General features: G+C 35.2%; 1 protein-coding gene and 1 long non-coding RNA gene across 9 annotated transcripts in view; one reads left to right on the top strand and one right to left on the bottom strand.

Moving 5' to 3' along the window:
* LOC103560682 (uncharacterized) overlaps positions 1–24,869 on the top strand; it is an 82,369-nt gene that overhangs the window by 45,930 nt on the left and 11,570 nt on the right. The window contains exon 3 of one of the 2 annotated variants that reach the window (XR_547260.2): positions 13,349–13,410. The exons of the other annotated variant lie outside the window; for it this stretch is intronic. This is a non-coding gene — a long non-coding RNA (uncharacterized lncRNA). The remainder of the gene's footprint in view (positions 1–13,348; positions 13,411–24,869) is intronic. 2 annotated transcript variants of the gene reach the window in all.
* Positions 2,134–24,869, bottom strand: part of TMEM67 (transmembrane protein 67) — a 54,900-nt gene continuing 32,164 nt past the window's right edge. Inside the window, exons 14-28 of one of the 7 annotated variants that reach the window (XM_070630653.1) lie at positions 24,315–24,420; positions 21,741–21,797; positions 20,131–20,229; positions 17,605–17,703; positions 17,264–17,350; positions 16,012–16,111; positions 15,780–15,919; positions 14,041–14,181; positions 11,573–11,653; positions 10,967–11,083; positions 7,859–7,975; positions 7,650–7,754; positions 6,997–7,099; positions 3,968–4,110; positions 2,134–3,025 (exon numbers count right to left, since the gene is read on the bottom strand). In XM_070630653.1, coding sequence (XP_070486754.1) covers positions 2,945–3,025; positions 3,968–4,110; positions 6,997–7,099; positions 7,650–7,754; positions 7,859–7,975; positions 10,967–11,083; positions 11,573–11,653; positions 14,041–14,181; positions 15,780–15,919; positions 16,012–16,111; positions 17,264–17,350; positions 17,605–17,703; positions 20,131–20,229; positions 21,741–21,797; positions 24,315–24,420 — 1,576 coding nt within the window. In that variant the 3' untranslated portion in view covers positions 2,134–2,944. Of the gene's footprint in view, positions 3,026–3,967; positions 4,111–6,996; positions 7,100–7,649; positions 7,755–7,858; positions 7,976–10,966; positions 11,084–11,572; positions 11,654–14,040; positions 14,182–15,779; positions 15,966–16,011; positions 16,112–17,263; positions 17,351–17,604; positions 17,704–20,130; positions 20,230–21,740; positions 21,798–24,314; positions 24,421–24,869 lie in introns of all 7 variants that reach the window. The other 6 variants (XM_070630654.1, XM_070630656.1, XM_070630655.1 and 3 more) reach the window with 6 other exon arrangements.

Below are 24,869 nucleotides of genomic sequence, written 5' to 3'. Positions count from 1 at the left end.
AGGATTGGCTAGCTTGAATAATGACAGCACGCACTAAGCTATAGGAGTGGTCCCTGGTCGCCTGGTACCTGGTCCTGCGATAATTAAGACAGAGGAATGCTGCCTCCTGGGGTGGACAGGCCAGACAGCAGGTTCGGATCTGGACTGGTTAATTTGCATATCCAAGGCATGCTCCTGCCTGAGCCCTTTGCCATCTCTAAGAATTGGCAAGTCCCAGGAAGGCAGTCTTTGCCTAGCCAGAAAAAGATTTTAAGATGTCAAAACATTGTAACATCCAGAAAATTTAAAAAGGATAAACAATACATGTACCCTGTATTCAAGCTACCGTGTTACCCCACTGCTGTGTGCATCATCTCGGAGCAAATATCGCTCCTTGCTTTGACTGCACTTGTCTTGTTTATCTTTACATCTTAGAGGAAATACCACTTTTCTCAGGTCAAAGCTCTGATGACCACAGAGGCGCAGTTAAGAGCTTTCCCCATATCACACCCTGGTGGCTATAGCACTTTTCAGATCACTATAATTATTCATTAAGATACCTATTTCCTCTACTAATCGTAAGACATTTCTGAGGGGCTAGAGGTAGAAATATTGTTTGAATGGACATATAAATGAATGAGCAAATGAAAGAAACTCTCCCTTCCAGAAACAATATTCCACTCTCTTCCCCATTTTTCTAATCTGTACCATGAACCATGTCTACAACATGGTGTGATGACAACTCCTTCTTGCCTCCTTTCGCCGACGGCTGTGACCTCTGCCAGGGCCTCTTCCAGGTGAGGCTGGGATGGCTGAGGTAGAAGTGAGGCCCAAAATTTTCATTGGTCCGCTACTGAGATCAGTAATCTGAGTTTTAATATGATGGAACTAAGTTATTAGCAAGATGGAAAATATATTTGGAGGTACATATTTTAAACTAAAAAATTATAAAACTTCCAGTGTTCATAGTTTACTCACTGTTATAAGTCTATCTCAATGAATTGATCCTTACAAATGGTAAGCAAAGAGAATTATTTCTATTGTAGAGATGCAGAATAAACCTCAAAGATGCCAAATGATTTGAAGTCCCAAAGCTAGTAAGTGACAGGAGCAAAAATTCCAATTCAAATCCAGGGCTTCTGTTACTAAATTTGGAGTATTTTCCATTAAACCAGGCTGATCCTCAACTTACATTTATTTCCCCTCAGCTGATATTTGTCAATATTTACAGACAACACAAAGAATACATGTTTCATGCTTGCAAGCACTGAGTTATGGTCATTTTGAATGCTTCTCGATCTAGGTAACCAGCAAAACCTTCTCAACAGATAGTTTGTTAGGACAGCAGCTTCAGAGAAGTAAGCAAATATAAACATCTCATAACAGAGAGACTGATCTGCAGAATTATTTTAGTGGCCTATGCATTTCTAAGGAGGAGACAAAGCACATGGCAGCTTGTAAAGAACCTCTAGGTGAACCCAGACTTTGTTTCATTATGAAATGATTAACAGACTTATGAAATGTTTCTAAGTAATTAGTAAAATTAGGGATATAAGATGCAAAGTACAGTGAGTTTGTGCTACAGAAATAAACAAAAGATTATGGATGTCATGGAAAATTAGGCACATGATGACAAAATTTAAATTGTGGTAATATCAACATGAGAGTCAATAGTGTATGAAAATCTGAACACATTATTATGTATTTAACCAAAATAAAAATAATATTGTACAAAACTAGTTTAGAATGATTTTTTAAATGTCTTTCCTTTCTCTGTTTTAATTTATCAGCAGGTGAGCCAACTAATCTTATTTTTTTTTAATTTCATTTAAAAACATTCACACTAATATTAACTTCTCATATGTGGAATGAGAGTTGAAGTTCTTTCATATGCTTCTGAGTAGGTGGTTTTAAAAATCCATGCTGGAACATTTATTTTTCTCTGCAGCTTTTATAAAGGCATTTCTATACCGTGACCCTTAAGAAACTGGAGTTTCAAATACTCGACTTATTAGCCCTCCCTCTTTCTCCTCAGTCATCCTCAAGATTCAGGGAAATGTAAAAGATTCAACTTTGGCAATGGCTGGGGACCCCCGCTCCAACAGTGCTGTACTCTTAAATGCTATTTCATGAAACACATATTACTCAAACAGGAAACAGAAACACCAAATGTTTTATTTTATACTGTCAATTCAGAAATATAATAATATTTATATAGTATTACATTTAATTATTTACATAGCATTAACACAGAAGGCAGTAAGAAATGTCAGTTTGGGGTTAATGACCGTTACACTTGAAATACGGTGTCTTTCAAGTTCATGGTATACAACGAAAAGGATTATTAAAGAGTATATTGAAGAAAAATCATACCATGGAAAATTATTACCTACATGGCTTGGAGTTCACATTAATTATATTCTGAATCTTAATATTCTTTTTCCTTATTTAAAAAAAGAATATATGCCTAATGACTTATGCAGCCTAAGTTTGCTTTCAATAAATCACCTTGTTAATAACATGACAAGCTACAGTTCCTTATTTACAATCTTTAAACAGAATCGAAGAACAAAACCTTGGGACTGCTTTTAAAATTTTAATGAAAAATGCATATATAATATAATTATTATAAAATAATCAACAGAGAAAAATAATGGGGACTGTTTCGATTATTAAAAAGTGTTATGCTAAAGCAACATTTAAGCTTTTTTTTGCTATCTAATTTATGAATTGGTGAATTAAATACCATACATACTGGGAAAACATTACTTTCCATTATATCACATTATATATTCAAAAAGCAAGTTACATATCCACAAGTTATGAAAATAAATCTCTGTAGATTAAAAAACAAATAAAAATAATTTGTATTACAAGTTTTAAAAAATATGGCAAACTACCCTGATAATCATGACTTTTTTTTTGCCATAATTATATCGAGTCTCTAAGTTATCTATTCAATAAATTAAATCAGAAATCTTTGATCCACCAATGTTTTGGATGCCAAATTCTTCTGTCCTACTGTATTACGGACAAATCTAAAAATCTGGAAAAAAAGTCAAAACAATTCAGGATGAAAAAAATACATATATAAAAGAATTAAGTATGCACATCAATTAAAATATCTAAATTAAACTAGCTAATTCTCTCAACTATTTATTTTCATGTATTGGACATCTGAATTCCATGGTGATATACAAAATTATTTCAAGACTATTATCACCTTTCATAATATTGAAGCAGTGTATGTTCCTGTTTAGAATGTATTTTTATAAATTAATAATACAAATCCTCTCATGTTCACAGGAATACACTGTTAAATATCTGGCAAGGCAAATTTCCTCTAAGTCTAAAAGCTATGGAAACATCAAAAGAACTGGTAGGGATAGAATTTGTTCATAATTCTAGATTTCTATCAAGGACTAATAAACTATATCTTACTAACTCATATACTTCCTTTACATAGTGAGAAATATATGGGTGATGGTAATAACATTTCCAGAATAAATTAGTCATTTCTTGAAATCTCCATTTCAGGCTCCACACCCATCCATGTAGTTGTCTTTTACCCACATAGGCAGGGAACGTGTGAGTTACAAGTTAAAGTGGCTGAGCCCTGAGCTGGATCTCCAGTGCCTGCCCTTATGTAACGTCAACATCTGGTGCAGAGGGTGAATGGGACTCTAATTACTGTTCACTTCTGATATCTAGGAGATTGGCAATTCAAGCGTCTTCCCACTAGATTCCTTTCACATTTGCTCAAGCAACTTATGCCCACCACAGGACCCCAGTATTTCATTGACCCTGAAGGAGAATGCATAATGAGCTTGGCTGAAACGTTATGTCTTTTTTTGGTGGGGTTAATCATATTCTAAACTTTTACAAATTCCTAGTGAAAGTAGATATTGTTACTCTCGGCAATAAAAATAAGTATCTGCTTTCAACATATTTCTTTTAAAAGAAACCAAGAAAAAATTTTAAAATTTACCTCTTGTTGTAGGTATGTAAGGAAGGCTGCTAAAATAAAATTCTGGTAAGCCAAATCCACAACACAGAAGAACAGCAGATCATAAATAAGAAGAGTGGCTTCATTTCCATAATACAGAACACTGCTGAAAGAATAACTTTCATCTATTTAAACAAAAAATAAAGCAATTTATAAGATATAAATTAGAAATTTGAAAACAGAAAAAAACTGTGATAAACTTCTGGTGATAAAATTGGATATTTAAAAACAGCATACTAGAAACTACTACTTATAATACTTCAGGGCTTATAACAAAAGAAACAAAGGGTATTAAAACTTGCTAATCTAAAAGGTTAGTCAAGGAACTCTGCTCACAAAAAGCAGTTTTAACATTCACATCAAGGGTTGGTAATTGCTAGCACTGCAAGCATACAGTCAACACCTTTCAAAGATCAGGTGATGAATAGCCTTTTTCTATTTGTTTATACAATGAAAGGCTAGAGAATCTTAGAAAGATTCTCTTAGATAGAGTAAGTTAAAAAAGCAAAACAAAACCAGCAAGGACTGGAATGGTACCTAGTGTGCTATGATTTGTGTCTCAAATAGTCCCTTAAGGTTCTGCTCGGAGACCTCTCCTCTTCTCACTCCACAACGAGGGGTTCGTCCTTTGTGGGATGTGAACACCCTCTTAAGATTCTGACAAAAGCTAGAGACTCTTTCACCGGAGGGTAAGAAAAGTACACATAGACGAATCTTGTGCACAATTTCAGGGAGGTCCAGAGAACCACTTAAGCTGTCTATGGATACCAAGTTAAGAATTTCTGTTTGATACAAGGGGATGTCTGCCATGCTGGTAATGTTCCTTTTTGATCAGTGTGCTAATTACAGGCATACATTCAGTTTGTGAAAATTCACTGACATTTAAGCTATATCCTTACAAAATACACACATCTGTATAGATATTATACTTGTGTATCTACTTAAAAAACCAAGCCTGCTCTATATGCTCTTCCTGGGTGATCTTTCACTGCCATTGCTCCAGCAATGACCTCATTTGATGAGACTTCTCAGCTCATTGTGTGCCTTTACTTTCTCCTAAGATCCAGTTCCTTACATTTAATGCTTTACTTGACATCTCTTCCTAGATGTTCCAAAGGTACCTCAAGGCAACATAATCAAAACTAAATTCATCCTCTTTCCCTCATAACCTGGTCCTCCATCTGCACTCCCTGTCTTAGTGAAAGGTACCGCCACAAACCACCTAGTCATACAAGCTGGAAATCCGGGTAATTTTTGACTACTCTTTCTTTCCCACCCCCTTTTTTCCTTAACATCTCTGGAAATCCTTTCTTCTTCTTTATTCCCATCAGTACTGCCTTAGCTCATCTTCTCATCATCTCCCAATAAAGATGAAGATGATGATGATGGTATTATTATTAGAAATAGTAACAACATCTCTTTACTGGGTGCCTACCCATACCAGGTACTGGTACATAACTGCTTCTTTATACATGGTAATACATGTATAAACAAAACAACCTTTAGAGGGTTACACTTAATTTTACAGACAGGGCATTAAAGTTTAGAAAGGGTAAACAATTTTCTCAAGTTCACAAAATCAGTAGACTCAGATTTTGAATCCAAGACCAGAAGACTTTGAAAGCTATATTCTTAATGACTAAGCTACATTGTTATAGTCTTGCATCTCTTTAACTCAACCTATTCACTACTGCTAGAGTAATTCATTCAATTTACAAATCAGATCTGCTTAGGACTTTTTGATCACATCCATGTTCATTAGCAGTGGTTTCCAAATTGTTTTGATCATGTATCCCTATCAGAATAAAACGTTGAGGATGCATCCCACAATAGGCATATTTTATTAATTACTACTATATATATTACACATTTAAAAATATATAAATTAAGAATGATGGAATTGCGAATACACACATAGACATTCTAATATTTTATTCTCAAAGCTCCATGGCTCAGTCTCCACACCTCCTGTGGGAAAAAAATTAAAAAAAAAATTTTTGGAAAAAACTGCTCTAAAGGATAAGGCAAAACTCCTTAGGGTGTCAGACAATGCCTTTGGGATTTGGTCTCTGCCCTTTTTATCTTCCATGCACTCTTTCCCACTGTCCCACTTCATGCCAGTCTTCAATTAGAAAGTTCGTAAGTGCAAAATGCCCTTTCCCCCTTCTGCACAAATGTCTTTGCCTCTCTTCCCTTGACCCTCCTGTTTGACAATAGTAACTTATTTTTAAGACCCAGTTCAAATTCCTCCATGTTGCCTCTCTGGCTTCACCCTGTGTCTGGTTAGATTTTCTACTTTCCTTTCTATACCCAGTATAACCTGTGTCTGCACGGACTTCTATCCCAGCCTCGTTCTACTCACCCATTCACATGCCTACCTTCCACAGTCTAATAAAGAAGATGCTCAAGGGAGGGACCATTGGTGTGGGTATCCCAGGACTGGCCAATTCAATTAACACGTGGATACATGATATCTAGGCCAGGACAGTGATTATACCATTTCCATTCTTACCAAGCCATACAAGAGGTTATCAGTCACATTAAAAGTGACAAATATACTACTTTTTTAGTGATAAGAAACCAGGTTTAGTTACTATTCCTGTCACAGATATCTGTGATTTTTAAGAGTTTGGATAAAATGAAAAATTAAGTGTCAAAAATTAATCACAAATGTTATTCTTCTTTAAGTGTTTCATAAGGTTGCCACTGAATGAATAAAATCTAAATTTTATGTATTTCTTTTACTATCTCTTCTATGTGTATCATTGATTTTGAAATCCAGCTTTTTGATTTTCTTGTAGAATAATTATCTTTTATATATTTGTTTCTTGCTACATGACATAATAAAATGGAACACAGAAAACTACTGTAATTCCATGAAGCTAAGTCCATTATGTTTCTTTGTTTTTATATAAAATTATAAAATCAAAAGAAAATTAATAACTATAAGCACTTTATTTTTCAAACTTTGAAAATAGTAATCAAGTTCAGCAAAGGCATTTGAAGGATACCATTGTAAAAGATGCTTTTTTCCATTGGTTCCATGAATTCCATTCCAAGAATTCTTTCAAGAAGCAATTTATCCTTTATAAAGTAGTCCATTTCCTTATGAACCTGATATAAAAAGCCAGAGATATTTCAAAAATAGCAGTGAAATAAATGCTTCCCAATTTTTATAAAAGTCAGAAGGAGAGAAAATGAAAAATGATAGTACACAAAGAAAATCTGTTCTTCAAAAAAGACTGAATTTACTACACTGGGCTATGTAACAAAATTCTCTTTAGGAATGTTTTAAATTTTAAATGCCCATAGTAGTATTTAGGGTTAGATATACTGAAAATCAATTTCTGAACAAACTTTTCAGTAATACAACCATAGCATAACATATAATGAATAATGTAATATTTTGATAACTAACAAAATTTCAGTACAGACGTATTTTAAGGTGATCATCATTATGCTAATAGATATGTAAAATATTATTTTACTTTTATATAATATAACTCTATCCTTAAGGCACAGTATTAATTTTCACAGCCGAAAAAAAGGGGGCAGGGCTCTAAACCCACTGACTTGGTTGACTGAAGAAATAATTGACACTCCTGGTTAATTTTTTAAAAATTGCATCTGATTCTAGCTTAAATAGAAATGCTGACATACATACATGATCGATGAAAGAGCCAAGAAATTTATTCATAGTATGATATGCTTTTATACTCTGCTCAAAAGTACTTGCTGATGAACTCAATAGTCTAGCAGGGCCATTTTTCTAATATGAAAAAGAGAAGAATAAATGGAACATGCCTTATGTTCTTGTTATCGAAATAATATGAAATATTGGCAAATTACATTTAAATTGTACTTTATACAAACCCTTGTTAGTGTCTCATGAATTCTGTCATAGTGTTGTCTCATCTGGCTAGAAATTGCAATCTGAAAAGTCTGACCGTCGGTGTTTGGCACCAAACCTCTCTGGCTACACAAACTTTCCTGAAAAGATGTAAATTAAGATCAAGATTATGAAAATTTTGTCTATCTCAAAAAGAAAATACAACATTTTTCTTTTAGTTGGTATCATATATTACAAGATTTGGAAGCCAACTGAAATTTTACTGGAACTATCTTTGAGATAAAGAGATTCTAACATTATCCAAAGTTCCCACTCCCCTCTAGGTTTTACTAATTTCTATTTTGTCATACTCCCTTGCAAGTCTTTATATCATCTCCTTTACTCTGCCCTACTTTTAAAAAAAAGTCTCATGCTAAGTTCATTGAATATTGATATTCTTAGCTTTTCTTTACAATTAATTTTACTGCTCTTTAATACATAGCAAAAAGTCTAGTCTTAGAATTAATTACTTTTATAAATGGTCTTTTTTGTTTTCTAAACACTTTTAAAACGTTTCCTTAATTAATTCCAAAAGGTAGTGATACATGACTGAACAGTTAATGTTACAGACCAGATATCCATTTCAGGTCTCCTTGACATGACGTGAATCTTGACCACCATAAAACATGTAACGTTTTGCCCTACCCCACACCTAGCCAATTCCCATTGGTGCTTCAAGGTTCAGCTCAAGTATTCTTGCCTCCATTCTCTTGCCTTTATTTGCCTACTCCAGAGCCTAATATTCTCCTTCTTTGTCTAAACCTCATCTTCAAACATAATATAACACTTGGTTTTTCTACTGATTTAAAGGACATCTATGCGTAGTGAATTTCTCTATTTAAAAAAATGTTTTTTTTCCTGATTAAAAAAGCACATGCTATAGACAGGTACAAAAAAGAAAAGAAAAAAAATCACCTATGCTATCAATACCAAGAGATACAGGTATTTTAAGGTATTTCATTTCCAGTTCATTGTCTAAGCATATACATATAGACGGCACAAAACTGGATCACAACGATCTCTTTTTCACTTAACATTAGACATTGAGCACCTGTCCATGTCATTAAATCTTCTAAGAACATGATTTTTAATGTCTAAGATTTCACTGTATAGGTAAATCAATTAGTATTCTCTCATTTTTACATATGTTTTTGCCCTTATAAATAACCCCTGTGACGAAGATCCTGAACCTAATTAGCTATTCACATTGCTAATTATTTCCTTGAGTTAGATTCACAGAATTAGTGAGTATATTAAGAGAGTAATGAATTCTTAAAAAACTCTTGGCATATACTGTCAAACGCCCTCTACAAGGTTTGTAAAATTTCTCTGAGACCAGTAGTTTTATGGGTGCCCATTTTACTGTCCTTGATGCTATTAAGCATTTTTCCCCTAAAGTTTGCTAATTTGAAGACAGTAAACCTATTATTTTTAATTCACTTCTTTCATTTTTTATGAGTTAAACATTTTTTAGAGGTTTATTAGTCTGTTCTATCTCTTATTTATGTATTTTAAAAAATCTTTTTGTCATTTTTCCATTGAGGTTTTAACTTAGTGTTTGCTTATTGATTTGCATGACTTTCAATACTGTTATCAATATCTTTGTCATATTTACTATGAGAATTTTACCCTAATTGATTATGTCTTTTATTCATATAATTGTTGGATATGTAAATGTTCTATACTAATAAAGTAAAATCGACTAAGATTCTCTTTTTGATGCTTTGTACGTTTTATGCTTAGAATGTCATCTCCCAATCTGAAACATTCTTTTCTAGGTTTTTATAGTTTTGTTTTTTACACTTAACTTTTCAATTCAGGTGTAATTTCTAATAGTTAACCAACTGATTCAGTTCAATGTATTAAGTAAATCATTCTTCTCCGAGAGGCTGTTATCATGTATTACATTCTTACAAGTCATAGGTATAGCCCCTTAATCAGTAAATCTTCTTGGTTTTTCCTCTTACATATATATTTTTACTTTATAATTCTCTCATGGAAGTTTTCTAATGTACATAATAGAATAATAATCCATCCATGACTCAACTTCAACAACTGCCAACATTTTACCAATGTTATTTTGTCTATCCTCCCAACTTTTCGTTTTTCTTTCAAAGCAAACCCCAGATAACATGTCATTTCATCTGTAAATACTTCCATATGTATCTCTAATAAGATCTTTAAAAAACAACATGCCATTTTCACACCTAACAAAATTAACCCTTCTTAACATAATTTAATTTTTAGTCCATTAGATCTCTCAGATTTTTTTCCCAAAGATTTTTTATAGTTGGTTTGTGTGAATCAGGATTCAAACAAAAATCTACACATTGTATTTCATTGTTTTGTTTCTTAAATCTCTCTTACATGCTAACAGTTCTTCCACCCCAGCCACCAGCCCTCCTTTTCTGTTCATGCCTTTGACTTGCTGGAGACACTGGGTCATTTGTCCTGTGAGACATTCTGGACCTGGCTGATCGCTTCCTGTGGTATTATTTCATTTGTCTCTCTATCCCCTCTATTTCCTGTAAACTGGTGGTTAAATCTAGAGGCTTGATTATATAGCAGGTTCAATTTTCTTAGGCAAGAATATTTCATGGGTGATGTTATGTACTTCCTACTAAGTCATAACAGGAAGTGCATAATGTCAGTTTTCCTAATTTTCACTTGTAGTAAGATTGAGCCACTGCGTTCAGATTATGTTAACCGGATTCCTCATTATAAAGTGCCCTATCAACCTTCACTTAATTGTTTTAACATCCATTGATGGTTATAGCCTATATGCATTAATCTATTAGTCTTTACAAAATGGTGATTTTCTAACTTAGAATTCCTTTTACTTTCTTCTATATGTAAGAACTTTCCCTCATATATTATTTGGTTACTCTGAAATACAGTCCACATAGGAACACAGGATGAAATTTGATTTTTTTCCCTTTATCAATGTTCACGGTAATGAGTTGGTACCCTAGCAACTTTGAAAAGTACTCAATGAGGATTTTTTAAAAATACTATTACAAATCCTAGATATCTAAGAAAAGAGAACCCATCTCTCAACTTAAAAACAAAAAAGATGTAAAATATATTCATACCGCTTCTCTTTTAAGATTCATATTCATTTCTTCCATATTAGTATCTGCATGTCCATGTACTGATCTACCATGAATGTAATATCCAAAACATTTGTGGGACAACAGAAACACCGATATCTATAAAAAGAGAAGGATAAGGAGCAATTAGCAACTTACCTAAAAAACAACAAAAATTAAGTTTTTCTTAAAATTGCTTCCTTTCTCTCAAAATACTAAGGGTTGAATTCTTTGAAGATATATAAAGAGAATAATAAGGTAACAAACGATAATGAGGTTATTAAAAAAAGTATATGGAAAAGAGATTGAAGATATTTTCCAAGAAAGGAAGAAATAGGGTTGACATATAAAAACTATTCAGGGAGTCTGGGCTGAGTGAACTATTTGGTGGCATAAGGAAGTCATAATTAAGAAAATGCAAATAAACAAGAAAAAACTAAGGCAGTAACTATTAACTTGTAACTCATCGTAACTTTCTGGGATGTACAACCAGTGGAAATTAGACTAAAAATCCAATCATATCAAATCACTTTTAAAGCCTCTCTTAATGGACTCATGACCTTTAAAAAGGGGAATAACAGTTGCAAGATACAGTCAGAAAGTACTTACATTGCTCATACAGCATAAATCAACAAACTGTCGAATTTTATCTTCTATAAATCTCTCATAAAAGACAGCAAAGAACACGATCTGAAACATTAAGCCAAGTTCATGCTTATTAGCTTTTAGGATTTAATTTTCTTTTATAGCCACAAGGTAGTTATCTTAAGAAAAAACAAGTCCCAACCAAGAACACATTGGTCTCTAATGGTTCCTATGGGATAAAATCCTACTTATCATTTCTGATTCTTCTGTCAAAGGAAGAACGTTTTGGAATTGTGTTAAGATTCATTGAGGGAGCTTATTTTGAATTTTAAAAACTTTTCTATGCCATTAAAACAAGATAGGACAAACAGGACGAAAAGAAAAGAGCTTTAAAAAATTTAGAATCAACCAATGTAATGACCAGATTTATGTCTGGTTCTGCAATTCTACCCATCTCCTAAATTCCAAAAGCCGTTAAAGAAGTTGCTCCTTTTCAAATTAATCTTCTCTGACAGAGTAGCATATAAAAAGCATATATGCACATATATGCGCAGACTGTGCCTGTGCCTGTGCAAGCTAATACCTGCTTCTACCTGTCATGGTAAAACTTCCCCCTTAAATATTCATTCCCCACCCAAAATAAAAGACACCTGCTCCCCTTTGTTTCAGGAGGCTCAACTTTCGAAATGATTCTGTGAGGTCTCCTATTTGCTGCAAATAAATTCTACTTCGTGTGACAACTACTTCTGGTGGAGGCTCTGATACTAACTTGCTAGGAAAGTGAACCCACTTTGGTTTGATAACAAGATGGTTGTTGCTGCCCCAACAATCCTTTCCCCTTTCTTCTTAGTGACAAACCCCTCCTTTGAGTGGGCACACTGCTGCCCAGCTGAAAGATGACAGTGCAGCGAGGTGTGGCTATGTGACTAAGATCTGGCTAAGCAGACGTTGAACAGCACTTCTGAAAAGGCTCTTAAAGAGGAGAGGGCGAGCTTTTCTCCCCAGACTCCCTCCTGCAACTCCATCAGCCATTATGGACCATGAGGTGACCTTAGAGATAAAAGTCCTGAGTGCAGAGCAGAACAATAGGCTTCTGGGTTCTGACAGCAGCCACCACGCTGGCCCTGCATCATTGACCTCTGCTCTTCTTTCTCATGGGAGAGATAAAGTTCTCTTTTATTTCAGCCACTGCTGAAATATGGAAAGCTTCAGATGGTATCCTTTAAATTCTCTACATCCAAATGAATCCTATCTATTCACAAAAACATATTGGTATGTATACAAAATAAAATATTTTCTTACTATTATTCCGATGATAAACATCAAACCCCATACTCATTTGATCCTACCTATTTCAAATTCTAATTTCCCTTTCTCTTTCTTTTCTGATTATCAAATTCTCTCTCACTAGCTCTATCACGGTAGCTTCAAGTCTGAACAAGTCTTACCAATTTAAAATAAATGGAAACTTAAGAAGTCTATTCGCAGGTTACAGAATGCCACTTGGATCCATTTCTGTAGGAATTTTGGGATTTCAATCCCAAAAGATCTTTAAAAATAAGCTTTTTAAGGCAGTATTGATTTGCCAGGTTATAGGAAGTTTAACTTGGTCTATCCAGAGGTCCCATCTTTATTTGTTTATTTAAAAGTTAAAGGAATTTTTAATAAAACAGAAAGGCTCCTTCCATTCATAGGCGTGTCTGGAAGCAAGACAGAAGTACAGATATCAGAGTTAGTGCTTTAGCTGCTGATGCTTTCTTTTCTTTCCTTTCATTCTTTTGTTTTGTTTTGTTTTTTAAGGTTTAAGAAGATTAAGGAAGTAAGCATAGAAGAGATCCTCTGCTAGAGCCATGGCACCTGAGGTTGAGAAAATTTATTTTTGGTTTCAGCTATTCCAATGAATATTTCAAAGAAAATCTCACAGGGTACTGGCAATTTGAATGAGATTTAATGATATATTAATAAGTGTAAACAATAAGCTATATTTTAAAAGAAAAAATATTAAGGGAAGCTTAGCCATCCCTGTAGTTTTATACAAAGTAAACTAGGAATCCATCCTATGACTAGAAAGCTGCAGACTGTCAAAGACCCTTCAGGGCACCACTCCTGATAAGACAGGAACTCTAAAGTCAGATTGCCTGGGTTCAAATTCCAATTCTGCCAATCTCTAACTGCATGACTTAAGGCAACTATTTAACCTTTCTGGGCCTCCGGGTCCTTGTCTGTAAAATAAGGATACTAACAGAACCTATCTCTGAGGGCTATTACAAAGATTAAGCAAGTTAACACATATAATGCAATTAATTAACACAGTGCCAAGCTTATAACACTACGTAAGAATTAGCTATCAGCTACTATTATTATTCTTGTGGTCACCTTTTTTCTGCTACAGAAATCAGGACGTGAGTAATATCTGAGGATAATTAGTATGTAAACACAGTTATAATTATAGAGAGGCAATGTTGCTTATGCATAATATAATCTCTTGTTACCTGTATAATTCCAATGACTAGCCAAAGAGCAGAAGACACTGCATATCTCAAAATGCGGCTATAAGGAGCTATGTAGCTAGATGGGCTTCTGGAAAGACTAGAGGATGAATCCATTAATGCTAAGTTCTTGAATCCTACAACCTGGAGTAAAGAGGAAAAATAATAATTTAAACAGACATGGATAAAGAAAATTCTTCCAGTCTGAAAATGAGACACTTCTGCCTATTTCTTACCTTGAAAAACTAAAATATTCAAGTTTCTACCAACAGAAGAAAATCTAGATAAAAATAATTATCCAGTATTTTAAATAGAAAGTATTTAATAAAAAATATTTAGTTAGTTCATTTGGTATTCTCTTCAATATGCCTAAGGGCCAAATATAACTTTATTATCATATACACTGACAAAACTCAAAAATTTCTGCCAAAAGAATAAAACTTTCTTCAGTAAACTACCAATGAACAATCAGCATTTCATAAGTTTTTAACATATGCCAGGCATTATACAAAATACTTTTCATACTTTAAAATAGTATTTTCCAAAGTATCTCTTGAGAAGAGAGATCTTCCTTGATAAAAGGAAGACATGGTTAAATAAGTTCTGCCGGTATATTATACTCACTTCACGCCTTCCACTCTCACAGAATAAAGGCTCTGGGAAGTTTTATGGCAGAGGAATTCTACATGACTTTATAGAATCCAGTGTTTTCAAAACTTACTTGACTATAAAACTTCTTTCTCATGCAACATGTCTTAAAGCTTTAAAAAACACTGCTATAAATGAATTTTGGAGATATTGTTCATATGTCCCAGGGACACACACATTCTTCTCCTAACTTTAAAAAAGGAAAGGAAGGAGAAAGGAAGGAAAGAAGGTAAAAAGTAGGAAGGCAGACAGAAAGACATAAGAGTTAATAACTGATATCTAACTTTATTTAAGCAGCTAATTCCCGAGAAAACCTGTTACCCATATGAAGTTTCCATATTTCAGTCTCATATTCAGTACTGAATACTTCCTTTAACAATTCCAAACAGATCCATGAAATAACTGTAAGAGATCATAAGCACGTACCCATTCACTGTATCTGGTTCAGCTATAGCCCCAGCTCTTAACACAGAACACAGTCCATAGTAGGTATTCAATGATAATTTGTTGGAAAATTTCAATCTTATAATAGTGGGTCTAATACAGAAGCGAGAATATGAGTCACGGAGGGAGGGAGCTTTTTCAAAATACAGATACCTAGAGTTGGTTCAGAGCTACTGAATCAACCATAATCTCTAGGAGTGGGGTGAGGCATAGGTATTTTGAAAAAGCTTCCCAGGGGATTCTGCTACAAACCAGTGGTTTAAAAGCCACTCTTTAACTAGAGTAGTCAACTTCAGAGACAGAAAGTAGAACGGTGGTTGCCAGGTGCTGGGGAGAGGGGAAAATGGGAGTTGTTGTTTAATGAGTACAGAGTTTCAGTTCTGCAAGATGAAATGAGTTCTAGAGATTGGTTGCCCAACAATGTGAGTGTACTTAATGCTACTGAACTATATATTTAAAAATGGTTAAGATGCTAAATTTCATATTATGTGTATTTTACCATGATTCTTAAAAAGCTACTCCTTTTTAATGGCTTGATAACAATAGTTTAACCTTTAGAAAACCCTTCCACTGACATGAAAACATGAAATATTAAATTAATATTTATGAGTACCCATAAGTTGCATAGAATTAAGTCAAACAGTTTATACCTCCAAAAGGAAGAGGACAGTAAGTACTTGAAAGAGTGGATTAATTTTTCTCACAGTCTGAATTTCATTCCATTCGTTTGCTACAAAATATGTTCTCCATATGCTCACAGGAACGGTAGCACTCCGAACACCACCCTCACCTGGCCAGGAAGATAAAATGAGTAAAAGGGTTTCATCTTCTTTGCTCTGCAAGGGTAGCAAAAGAATTGGTACAAATGGTTATTTCAGTTACCTTCAACAGCTTTAAGAACCTTTCCTTTAGGTCGCTCCCAGTCGATAAAGAATATATCTATGGTAATCTGGGATATGAGCTTATGTAAAAATTGCAGAGCCTGAGAAAGACAAACAAAATACCTAAAAGTATCTGCATTAAGCCTGCTTATGAAACCAATACTGATTCTTTAAGAAACAAACATACCATAATCACAAAAACGTATAATTTTCACAAATGACAAATAAAGTTAAAATACCATTAGGGGATCACTAGAAGCTCATCAATATGAAATCACAAAATTCACAGAATTTTTATACACATATTTATTCACTTTCCCTTCCTCCACCTTTCTTTAAAACAGAAATATGAAAAAAGGAGACATACTACCTCCTCCTTATAGGGGCCTTGCATAATTGACTCTCCCAAGAGTTCCAAAAGCATACTTTGTTTTCTAGATCATCTGACTTCTTTCTAAGTAAAGATATTTTTCAGCCGTAATTTGCTTGCCCTAATAAAAGTTTTAAGATTCTCTGTCTTCTTTCTATTTCTCGTATTGAGATTTTTGATTAAAAAAAAGTGTTGTTGAAACACATCTTTTTCATTTACAGAAGTAATATGTTTGAACTGAGGCATTCCTCACAGTAGATGCATTATTGATTAAACAAAGGACAAAAATCTAAGTAGGGGATGGTTCCCCTCTTCAAGGAGCTCATGGATCAGGGGGAAAAGCAGACACTTAATCATCACAATACAACGGGATGAGATCTACCACAGAGGCGTGTAAAGAGCTTCACATACATTGGCAGAACGATGAAGTAGGGAGAGGGCTGCCATGGAAAGAGGAGGAAAGGAGTATAGAGACAGAGAAAACAAATTCTAAGATATCAGCACTTTATCCAGGGTGGTACCTTCTACGCTCAATTATCAGAGACAAAATTCATGCCGGAAGGCATTTTGTCCTTGTTGTGAACGCATCATCAGACTTTAAAGAAGAAAGTCACAAAATAAAATATCATTTTATCAAATTAGCTATGAGTCATGTTAATCCAAAAATATTTATGGCTTCTTAGGAGAAATTATTTAAGGCAGATTTTCAGAACGAGCTATTATAAATAAAAACAGACTTCCTATGTAAAACAGAATAATTCATGCTTTCTTTCAGAATCAAACTAAATTTTACACCAAAGATGTTGAAAGCATTTTAATTTTAAAGACTTATGAGTTTATTAGCAGGTCTTCTAAACTCGGTAACTTCTCCTTTGAAACCTACCTTCAGAGCAAAAGCACACCCCACATAAGTAACAAAACGTTCTTCCTGAGCAGGCCTTGGTAGCAAAACAGAGACAGACTTCTGTGCCTATGATAAAAATTATGCTGTTAAATATGACCATACAATGTTTTCACTAAGTACAATTTATAACCAAAAGAAAGCATAAGTGAGGGAGGTGGTGACACACTCAGTAAACACAGCATACTCAGGGATGGTGAGTTTCACATTTTTTTTAATACTCTTGATCGGAAATACCCACAAATAAAAATAGTTCCTTTAAAAAGAAAGCTTGCCAGTTACTCAGGTATTGGCATTTAGGTTAAATTCAGAAACTCACTTACTTTGAAGAAAATAAGCCAATAAAGACCTGTTCCCACGGTGATGATAAAGAAAACATTGGCCAGATCACCAGCATAGTATACCAAGAATTTCATAACTGTCTGCAATTTAAAAAGAGAATTAAAGCTGTTATAGATTCAATCTATTTATACCATCACTTTTAATAACATATTATCTACCCAGTTTCTCAAGCTTGAAGCCTCATTTCATGTATCCAAGGGTCAGGTAGGAAGACCAACTGCAGACACTTCCTCGACACTTTCTGGTCCATTCCCAGTAGCCTCTGTCTTATTCAACTTTTCTCATCTTTCACCATGTAAGAAAGTTAGAAATGCTTCCTAATTTTCTCCTAGTTTGGAACCATTCTCCCCAATCTATCCTCTTTACTATCACAAGAGTTAGCTTTCTAAAATATAAATGTGATTGTCACTCTCCTTAAAAATGTACAGTGGCTCCTCACTAAAATATAAATTCTTGACTCAGAAAGTCCTTCACAACCTGGACCAAAACTAACTATTTGTAGCCTCATCTGCCAGTTCCAACCACCTAATAAATGATTAACCACTCCACACTGTCATCTCAAATATTTTGTGGAACAAAATGGGCATTTTTCATCAAACTTTCCTCCCTTCTCTTTGGCAAACTCTTGTGAGCTCTCAGGGCAGGACCATGTCTGTTTGTGCTCACTATCACATCTCCCAGCGCCTGGTAGAGGGCCTGGCATTCAGACAGCAGGCCCTCAGTGACTATTTGTGGAATACACAGATAACCCAGCTTAAAGTTCACTTCTCTGGGAAGCCTTTCTTGACTATCCCAAACAGTAAACCAAGCCCCCTCCTCCAATTCCTTGGCACATTGGCTTTGGAGTCAGGAAGATACCCAAGCACAAACAAGTTACTTTGTTGCCTTTCTCATGTTCATAATGAGCTAAATGGAAATACCACCCATTACTGAGTTGCTGTAAAAATCAAATAAATAGAAAATTTATTTAACCTCTGCCACAATTTCATCATGTGTAAAATGGAAATAATAATAATAAAAACCAACTTCATAGAGCTATTGTAAGGATTAAATGAATTATACATGTAAAGCTTAAAATAGTGCCTGGCCTGCCCCATGGCCGAGTGGTTAACTTCGCGTGCTCCACTTTGGCGGCCCAGGGTTTTGCCAGTTCGGATCCTGGGCCTGAATATGGCATTGCTCGTCAGGCCACACTGAGGTGGTGTCCCACATGCTACAACTGCTACAACTGAAAGGACCCACAGCTAAAATGTACAACTACGTACTGGGGGGATTTGGGGAGAAAAAGCAGGAAAAAAAAAAAAAGAGGATTGGCAACAGCTGTTAGCTCAGGTGCCAATCTTTAAATAAAAAAAAAAAAACTGCCTTGTGCATAATAAATATTCAATAAATGGTAGATAAAAATAAAAACAAAAACAAATATAAAAAAAGATTAAATGAGAGGTAAAATTATAAAGTTAATGGAATAAAACATGGAGAATATCTTTTTGCTCTTGAGATAGGGAAGGCTTTCCTAAACAAGATCCTAAAAGCACATGCCACAATACGAAAAACTATTCAGATGTGACAATATCAAAATTAAGAGTTTTTGTTAACCAAAAGAACACATAGGTAAAATAACAAATGGGTCACATTTGGAAAAGAAATTTCAACATCAAAAACCAAAAGGGCGGGGTCAGGCTAGTGGCATAGTGGTTAAGTTTGTGTGCTCCGCTTTGGCGGCTCAGGGTTTGCTGGCTGGAATCCTGGGCACAGACCTACACACCACTCATCAAGCCATGCTGTGGCGGCATCCCACATAGGAGGACTAAAAGGACTTACAACTAGGATATACAACTATGTAGTGGAGTTTGGGGGAGAAAAAAACTAAAAATAAAAAAATGAGGAAGATTGGCAACAGATATGAGCTCAGGGCCAATCTTCCTAGCCTCCCCAACCCCCCCCCACACCCGCCAAAAAAGCATAGCTTTAAAAAAAAGAGTTCCAGTGATCTAAGTCTGGATGTGTTCCCGATGGTGCTGGTGGGGTGCTGACTAGAAAAAAACAACAAACCAAAAAGGGATTCATATTTACAAAATATAAAAAAAACTCCTTTAAATAAATAAGAAAAACTGGAAACCTAATAGAAAAATGGGCAAGGAATATAAACAAGCAGTTCACAGGAGGGGAGACCCAAATGATTAATAAAGCATATGAAGAATAATAGAAAAATGAAAATTAAACTCAACAATGACATACTACTTATACTACCATTGGGAAAACATGGAAAGGCTGGCAAAATATCAAGCGTTGGTGAGGATGTGAAGAAACAGGAAGGGCATGGCGGATGGGAGTGCACGCTGACCTACAGCAGTGTCGTGGGGAAACGAGGCAGGCATATGCCACTCCTCATTATACTACTTGAGAAACTAAGGCAACTTTTTATTCATCCTCTAGCTGGGTCTTATTGGTAGGATATAAAATAATCAAAAGATAGAAATAGACTTTATGAACTCCTCAGATCATACTTGCAAATCAATCATGGGACTCCCAATGCGCCTCTTCCACCCGGCTGTCTTCAAAAGAGACGATAAAACAGCTAGTCCACCCAAAACACCCAACGCAATCTAAAGAAAAAAAACAGAATATTTTGGAATTTATGTAATTTCCTTCATCAATGTCCAAAAACACTGTAAATAGGGGCTGTCTCATGGTATAGTGTTTGAGTTCGGTGTGTTTTGCTTCAGTGGCCTAGGTTCACAGGTTTGGATCCCAGGCATGGACCTATATCACTTGTCAGCCATGCTGTGATTGCAACCCACAAACAGAGTAGAGGAAGACGGGTGTGGATGTTAGATCAGGGCTAATCTTCCTCAAGGAAAAAACGAGGAAGATTGGCAACAGATGTTAACTCGGGGCTAATCTTTCTCAGCAAAAAACCCCAAAAAAACAGTAAACAGAAAGTAAGGAGGTACTCAAAAAACTGTGGTGGAGGGTATGCTGAAAGGACATAGGGACCAAACTGAAGGAACTCCCAATGGCCAAATTTGGGAAAATTTGAACAAGAAAACAGACAGTAATGGATTATAATCACCAGAATAAATAAATATCCACAAGTTCACACTGATTTAAATAAATAATTGAATAAATAAATCAACGTGAGCAAAGAGATAGCTCTTCTTTACAGTAGAATTCCAATTAACAAATATAGAAGAAATGACAGAAATAGAAAATCACCATCAGCTAAATATCACAGTAATACTTTTAACAGGCAAGAATTATCAATGGATGCAAAAATGAGAAGGCAAAAGAATAATGAGTAGCAGGATATTTGTGCAATCTCAAAGTATCTCCCCACAACATATTTATTAATTATAAATGGAAAAACCTGTACAGTGGAGAGCTCTGCAGACACCATCTCAGCCACATGATGAACGGGAACATCACCAGTAGTAAGACACACTGACATCAAGTATCTTCTGATTTCATTTACTGAGAAGGGCACAATACCATTTCTGTGGTATCTGTGCTAAAATTATATTTAATCATGGGAAAATAAATTGACCAATACTCTTCAAAAATCTTAGGGTCAGTCATGAAAGACAAAGAACAACTGAGCAACTGTCACAGATTGAAGGAGACTAAAGAAACATGACAGCTAAAAGTAACATGCAACTCTGATCTGGGTTCTGCAACAAAAAAAGGATAATGAAAAAACTTATGAAATTCAATGAGTACTTAGATTAGTTAACAAGACTACATCGATATTAATTTTATTGATTACGATCATTGTACTATGGTTATGTAAGATGTTAACAACAGTAGAGGCTGGGTTAAGGATATATGGCAGATCTATTTTCACAACTTTCCTATACATGTAAAAATTTTTTGTGTGTGTGAGGAAGATTGGCCCTGAGCTAACATCTGTACCAATCTTCCTCTACTTTTTGTATGTGGGACACCACCACAGCATGGCTTGATGAGCAGTGTGTAGGTCCACACCCAGGATCCAAACCCACAAACCCCAGGCTGCCGAAGCAGAGCATGCAAACTTAACCACTATGCCACTGGGCCAGCTCCCAACTTTTTTAATTAAAAAATATGCTGTAAACATTTTAACAGGTTAAAATAAACTCACATCTGTCTGGACATGTGCTTCTCCTTGATTCATTTCATATTCAACTGAGAAAGAAACCTGATGTTTAAAAGAAAGCAAATCAGCCATACTGAAATTATATAATACAAACCTACTTTTACTATAAAAATGCATTTGTAGCTAGATTTTACCATAAATGCTGTACTTTTAAACTAGCGATATTCCTAGAGCTGATCCTTACTTATACATAAATGGATATGCTTCTGGGAATTATTCACGCTGCTGTGACTGCCCCTTTTGAACACACACTAAAGAAAGAGAGGTTACTTACCAGCAGTCAAACCAAACTAATCAAATTTCATTTTCTGATAGGTTCCTATAACTAAGAATGTGACTGATGTTGTGTACCAAGAATTCAGCAACTGGCTAAACAATAATACCATAAGAAGGAAAGTTAGTCAAAGGGCTGAACAAGAATCTTAGGGAAACCACTACATTAAGAGAAAGAAGAGCTATAAACGGTAGGAGAAACAGGACCATGAGAGGCAGGAGAGGCATGACATCTAAGTCTGACCACGGTCATAGGTAGGGAGTTTCAGGAAGAAGGCAGGCAAGAGTACAGTGTCAAATGTTGTATAAATGTCAAGTTAAAGAAATAAAGCCAGTGTGTGTGGAATTGCTGACCTTCACAAAAGAGGTTTTTAAAGAAGCAAATCACAAGAGTCAGACAAATGGCAAATGATGAAAGAGTAAATGGCCAGGAAATCAAGCAGAGATATAGGACAGAAAGCTAAAAAGCTGGCAGAACTGAGGAAAAATCTTATAGTTTGGTAGTTTGAGTTTAGTTTGTTTTTGAGAAGGGACAATCAGAAAGGTGTTGTAAGCAAAGGAAAGGGACCAGCAGAGAAACTGGCTGAATAAGGAGTTGGAGGTGAAACAGGATATTGAAGAAAGTACTGTAAACAAGTATAGAAGATTAGCTTAAGAGAAGAGGAAAGGACCTTTTTTCTTAGAAACAGGAAGGATAATGAAACAGAGATTCTCAAGAACTGAAGAGGAAATGTAAGGAGATTCATATTGGATGGCCTTGATCTGCTCAGTAAAACAGGAAGGAAGGTTATTTGCTTTTGGTGAGATGGCAGAGATGTAGCCAGATGCTTAAAACTAAATTTTGCAACAGCTGTCATGAGAAAATAAGGAATGATGAAAGAACTGGACATTCTACAATTGGAATGAATTTGAGGTGGACTTTGTCAGGATAGTTTCATGATTCTCTCAACTCTTCTTCTATCACTTATTTTCTGATTTGTCAAGACTTAGTTTGGAATATTTTGGACAGGAAAAATCTTTAAAGAAAAGACTCAGAAGTTTTTTATATTAGAATAAATATAGTCTTGGTTACCCAAGACTTGGTTACCCAGGAATGATCCCTCCAGGAAATTTTAAACCAGGTAGTCTTTTGTTGTTTAAGTGTGTTTCTGGACGTCCTTCTCTTCTCATTACAGTCTATACAAGCTCAGGCAATGGAAACTAATTTTAGCATCGAATTAGGTAATACAAATGAGGATGTGAAATCTTTCAGTGAAAAGTTACGTTATGTGCCTACTCTTTGCTTAGTGAAAGCCTGAATCCAGTACAGCTTAATGAAAGCCTTGTACAGCAGCCAAGTACAAGCACAAGCACGAGAGACAGACCAAAAGCACTGGCTGAAGAACACTAAAATTCAGAAAAGGAAAATAGTAGACATCAAAAGCTATTAGTGAGTCTTGGAGGTAAGGAACGTTTACCCTCAATTCTCATGTTTCTAGAGTGGGAAGGGAATATCTACTTATTCTCTGTAAGGAAAAAGTATAGAACGATTACCTCTGGTTTGGAGTTCTACCTACCCTTCTTTCACTTACCGTTCCTCAAAGCAGGGATGCTTTATCTGACTGGTGAGGTGGAGAGGTGGAACTGAGAATGTGTGGCTTAGCCTTTTTCAGGCTCATTCTCTTTGGTGTAGCCTATCTTTAGGGTGTACACAATCTCTCTTCCATACACAGGCCCTTCCAGGTAGCACAGGGCTTTAGTTCTTTGGTTAAGTTTAACTGAGCTGGGGACGTAACAGGAAGCCTACTTGGCTGGAGGTCCAAACTGCATTCTCTAGTTCACTTTAACACTACTAGTTCTAAAGCTGATAATCTGAATCTTCTTCTGCCCATTGAACTGTCTTTCTCTCAAGAGGCAATACTGGTGAGAATAGAACACACATACCCACTGTAAAGTTTGAGCTCCTGGTTTAATTAGACAAGGAGAAAAAAATCTTAACAGAAGCAAGGTGGCCAAAGAGGACAGGAGCAGAAGCTGCATATCTCAGCATACCCCAGGATCCCAAACAGGGATGCCCAGCTGCTGGTGATGCTGTCTACTCAAAAGCTTAATTCTCGCTTTTTGATACTCAGGATCCGTAAGAACTCACCTCTTAACCTTATTAGTAAAAAATAATTAACACCTGACTATATAAAGTGCAGAGTTTATTTAAAACTTGAAAAAGGACTAATTGTCCTTTGACCATAATGTCAACTGCATCACTATTATATTGACACAAATAGAGGCACTGATTAGTAAGGAACTCACCTTCACAGACTGGCTGTTGGGATCTTTGACATCAATATCATTGTAAGCAATGGTAATTAAGGGAGGGTAGATGTTTCCATTTTTTGTGTTGGGTACAAGGTGGATGCTGTTTAAAAGAAAATACATTTTTAGTCATAAATACATGTAGGCCCTTAAACATACATTTAACTTATTTCTTTCAAATTTAACACGGATAGTCTTGATGATCTCAGAACTAACTAGTTAATAAGGACTAGGGAAGGTCAAATATAAACAAACAGTAACAACACAAGCTATCTTAAGCGGTCAAAACTTTAATATTAACATACACCCTCCAAGACAGATTAGAAACTCTTCGACCTATGTAGGTCCTATGAAGTTTACAATGAAATAACTGAAATACTGCGAACCACCTTTGAGGAATACTCAAAAGAGAAGTGTTATATGAAGTCTAGAGAAAGGCAAATAATATCTTGATTTTCAAAAGAGATAGAAGAATTCTTAAGAAAATAATGTGCCATATGTGGTAATGTTTATGGCACATAACAGTACTATTTTTGGCTGAATTCAATGCAT

The sequence above is a fragment of the Equus przewalskii genome, chromosome 8 (genome assembly GCF_037783145.1).
Source record: "Equus przewalskii isolate Varuska chromosome 8, EquPr2, whole genome shotgun sequence".
NCBI lineage: Eukaryota > Metazoa > Chordata > Mammalia > Perissodactyla > Equidae > Equus > Equus przewalskii.
The sequence above is the reverse complement of the archived record's forward strand: the minus strand, read 5'-3'. Positions and strand labels throughout refer to the sequence as shown.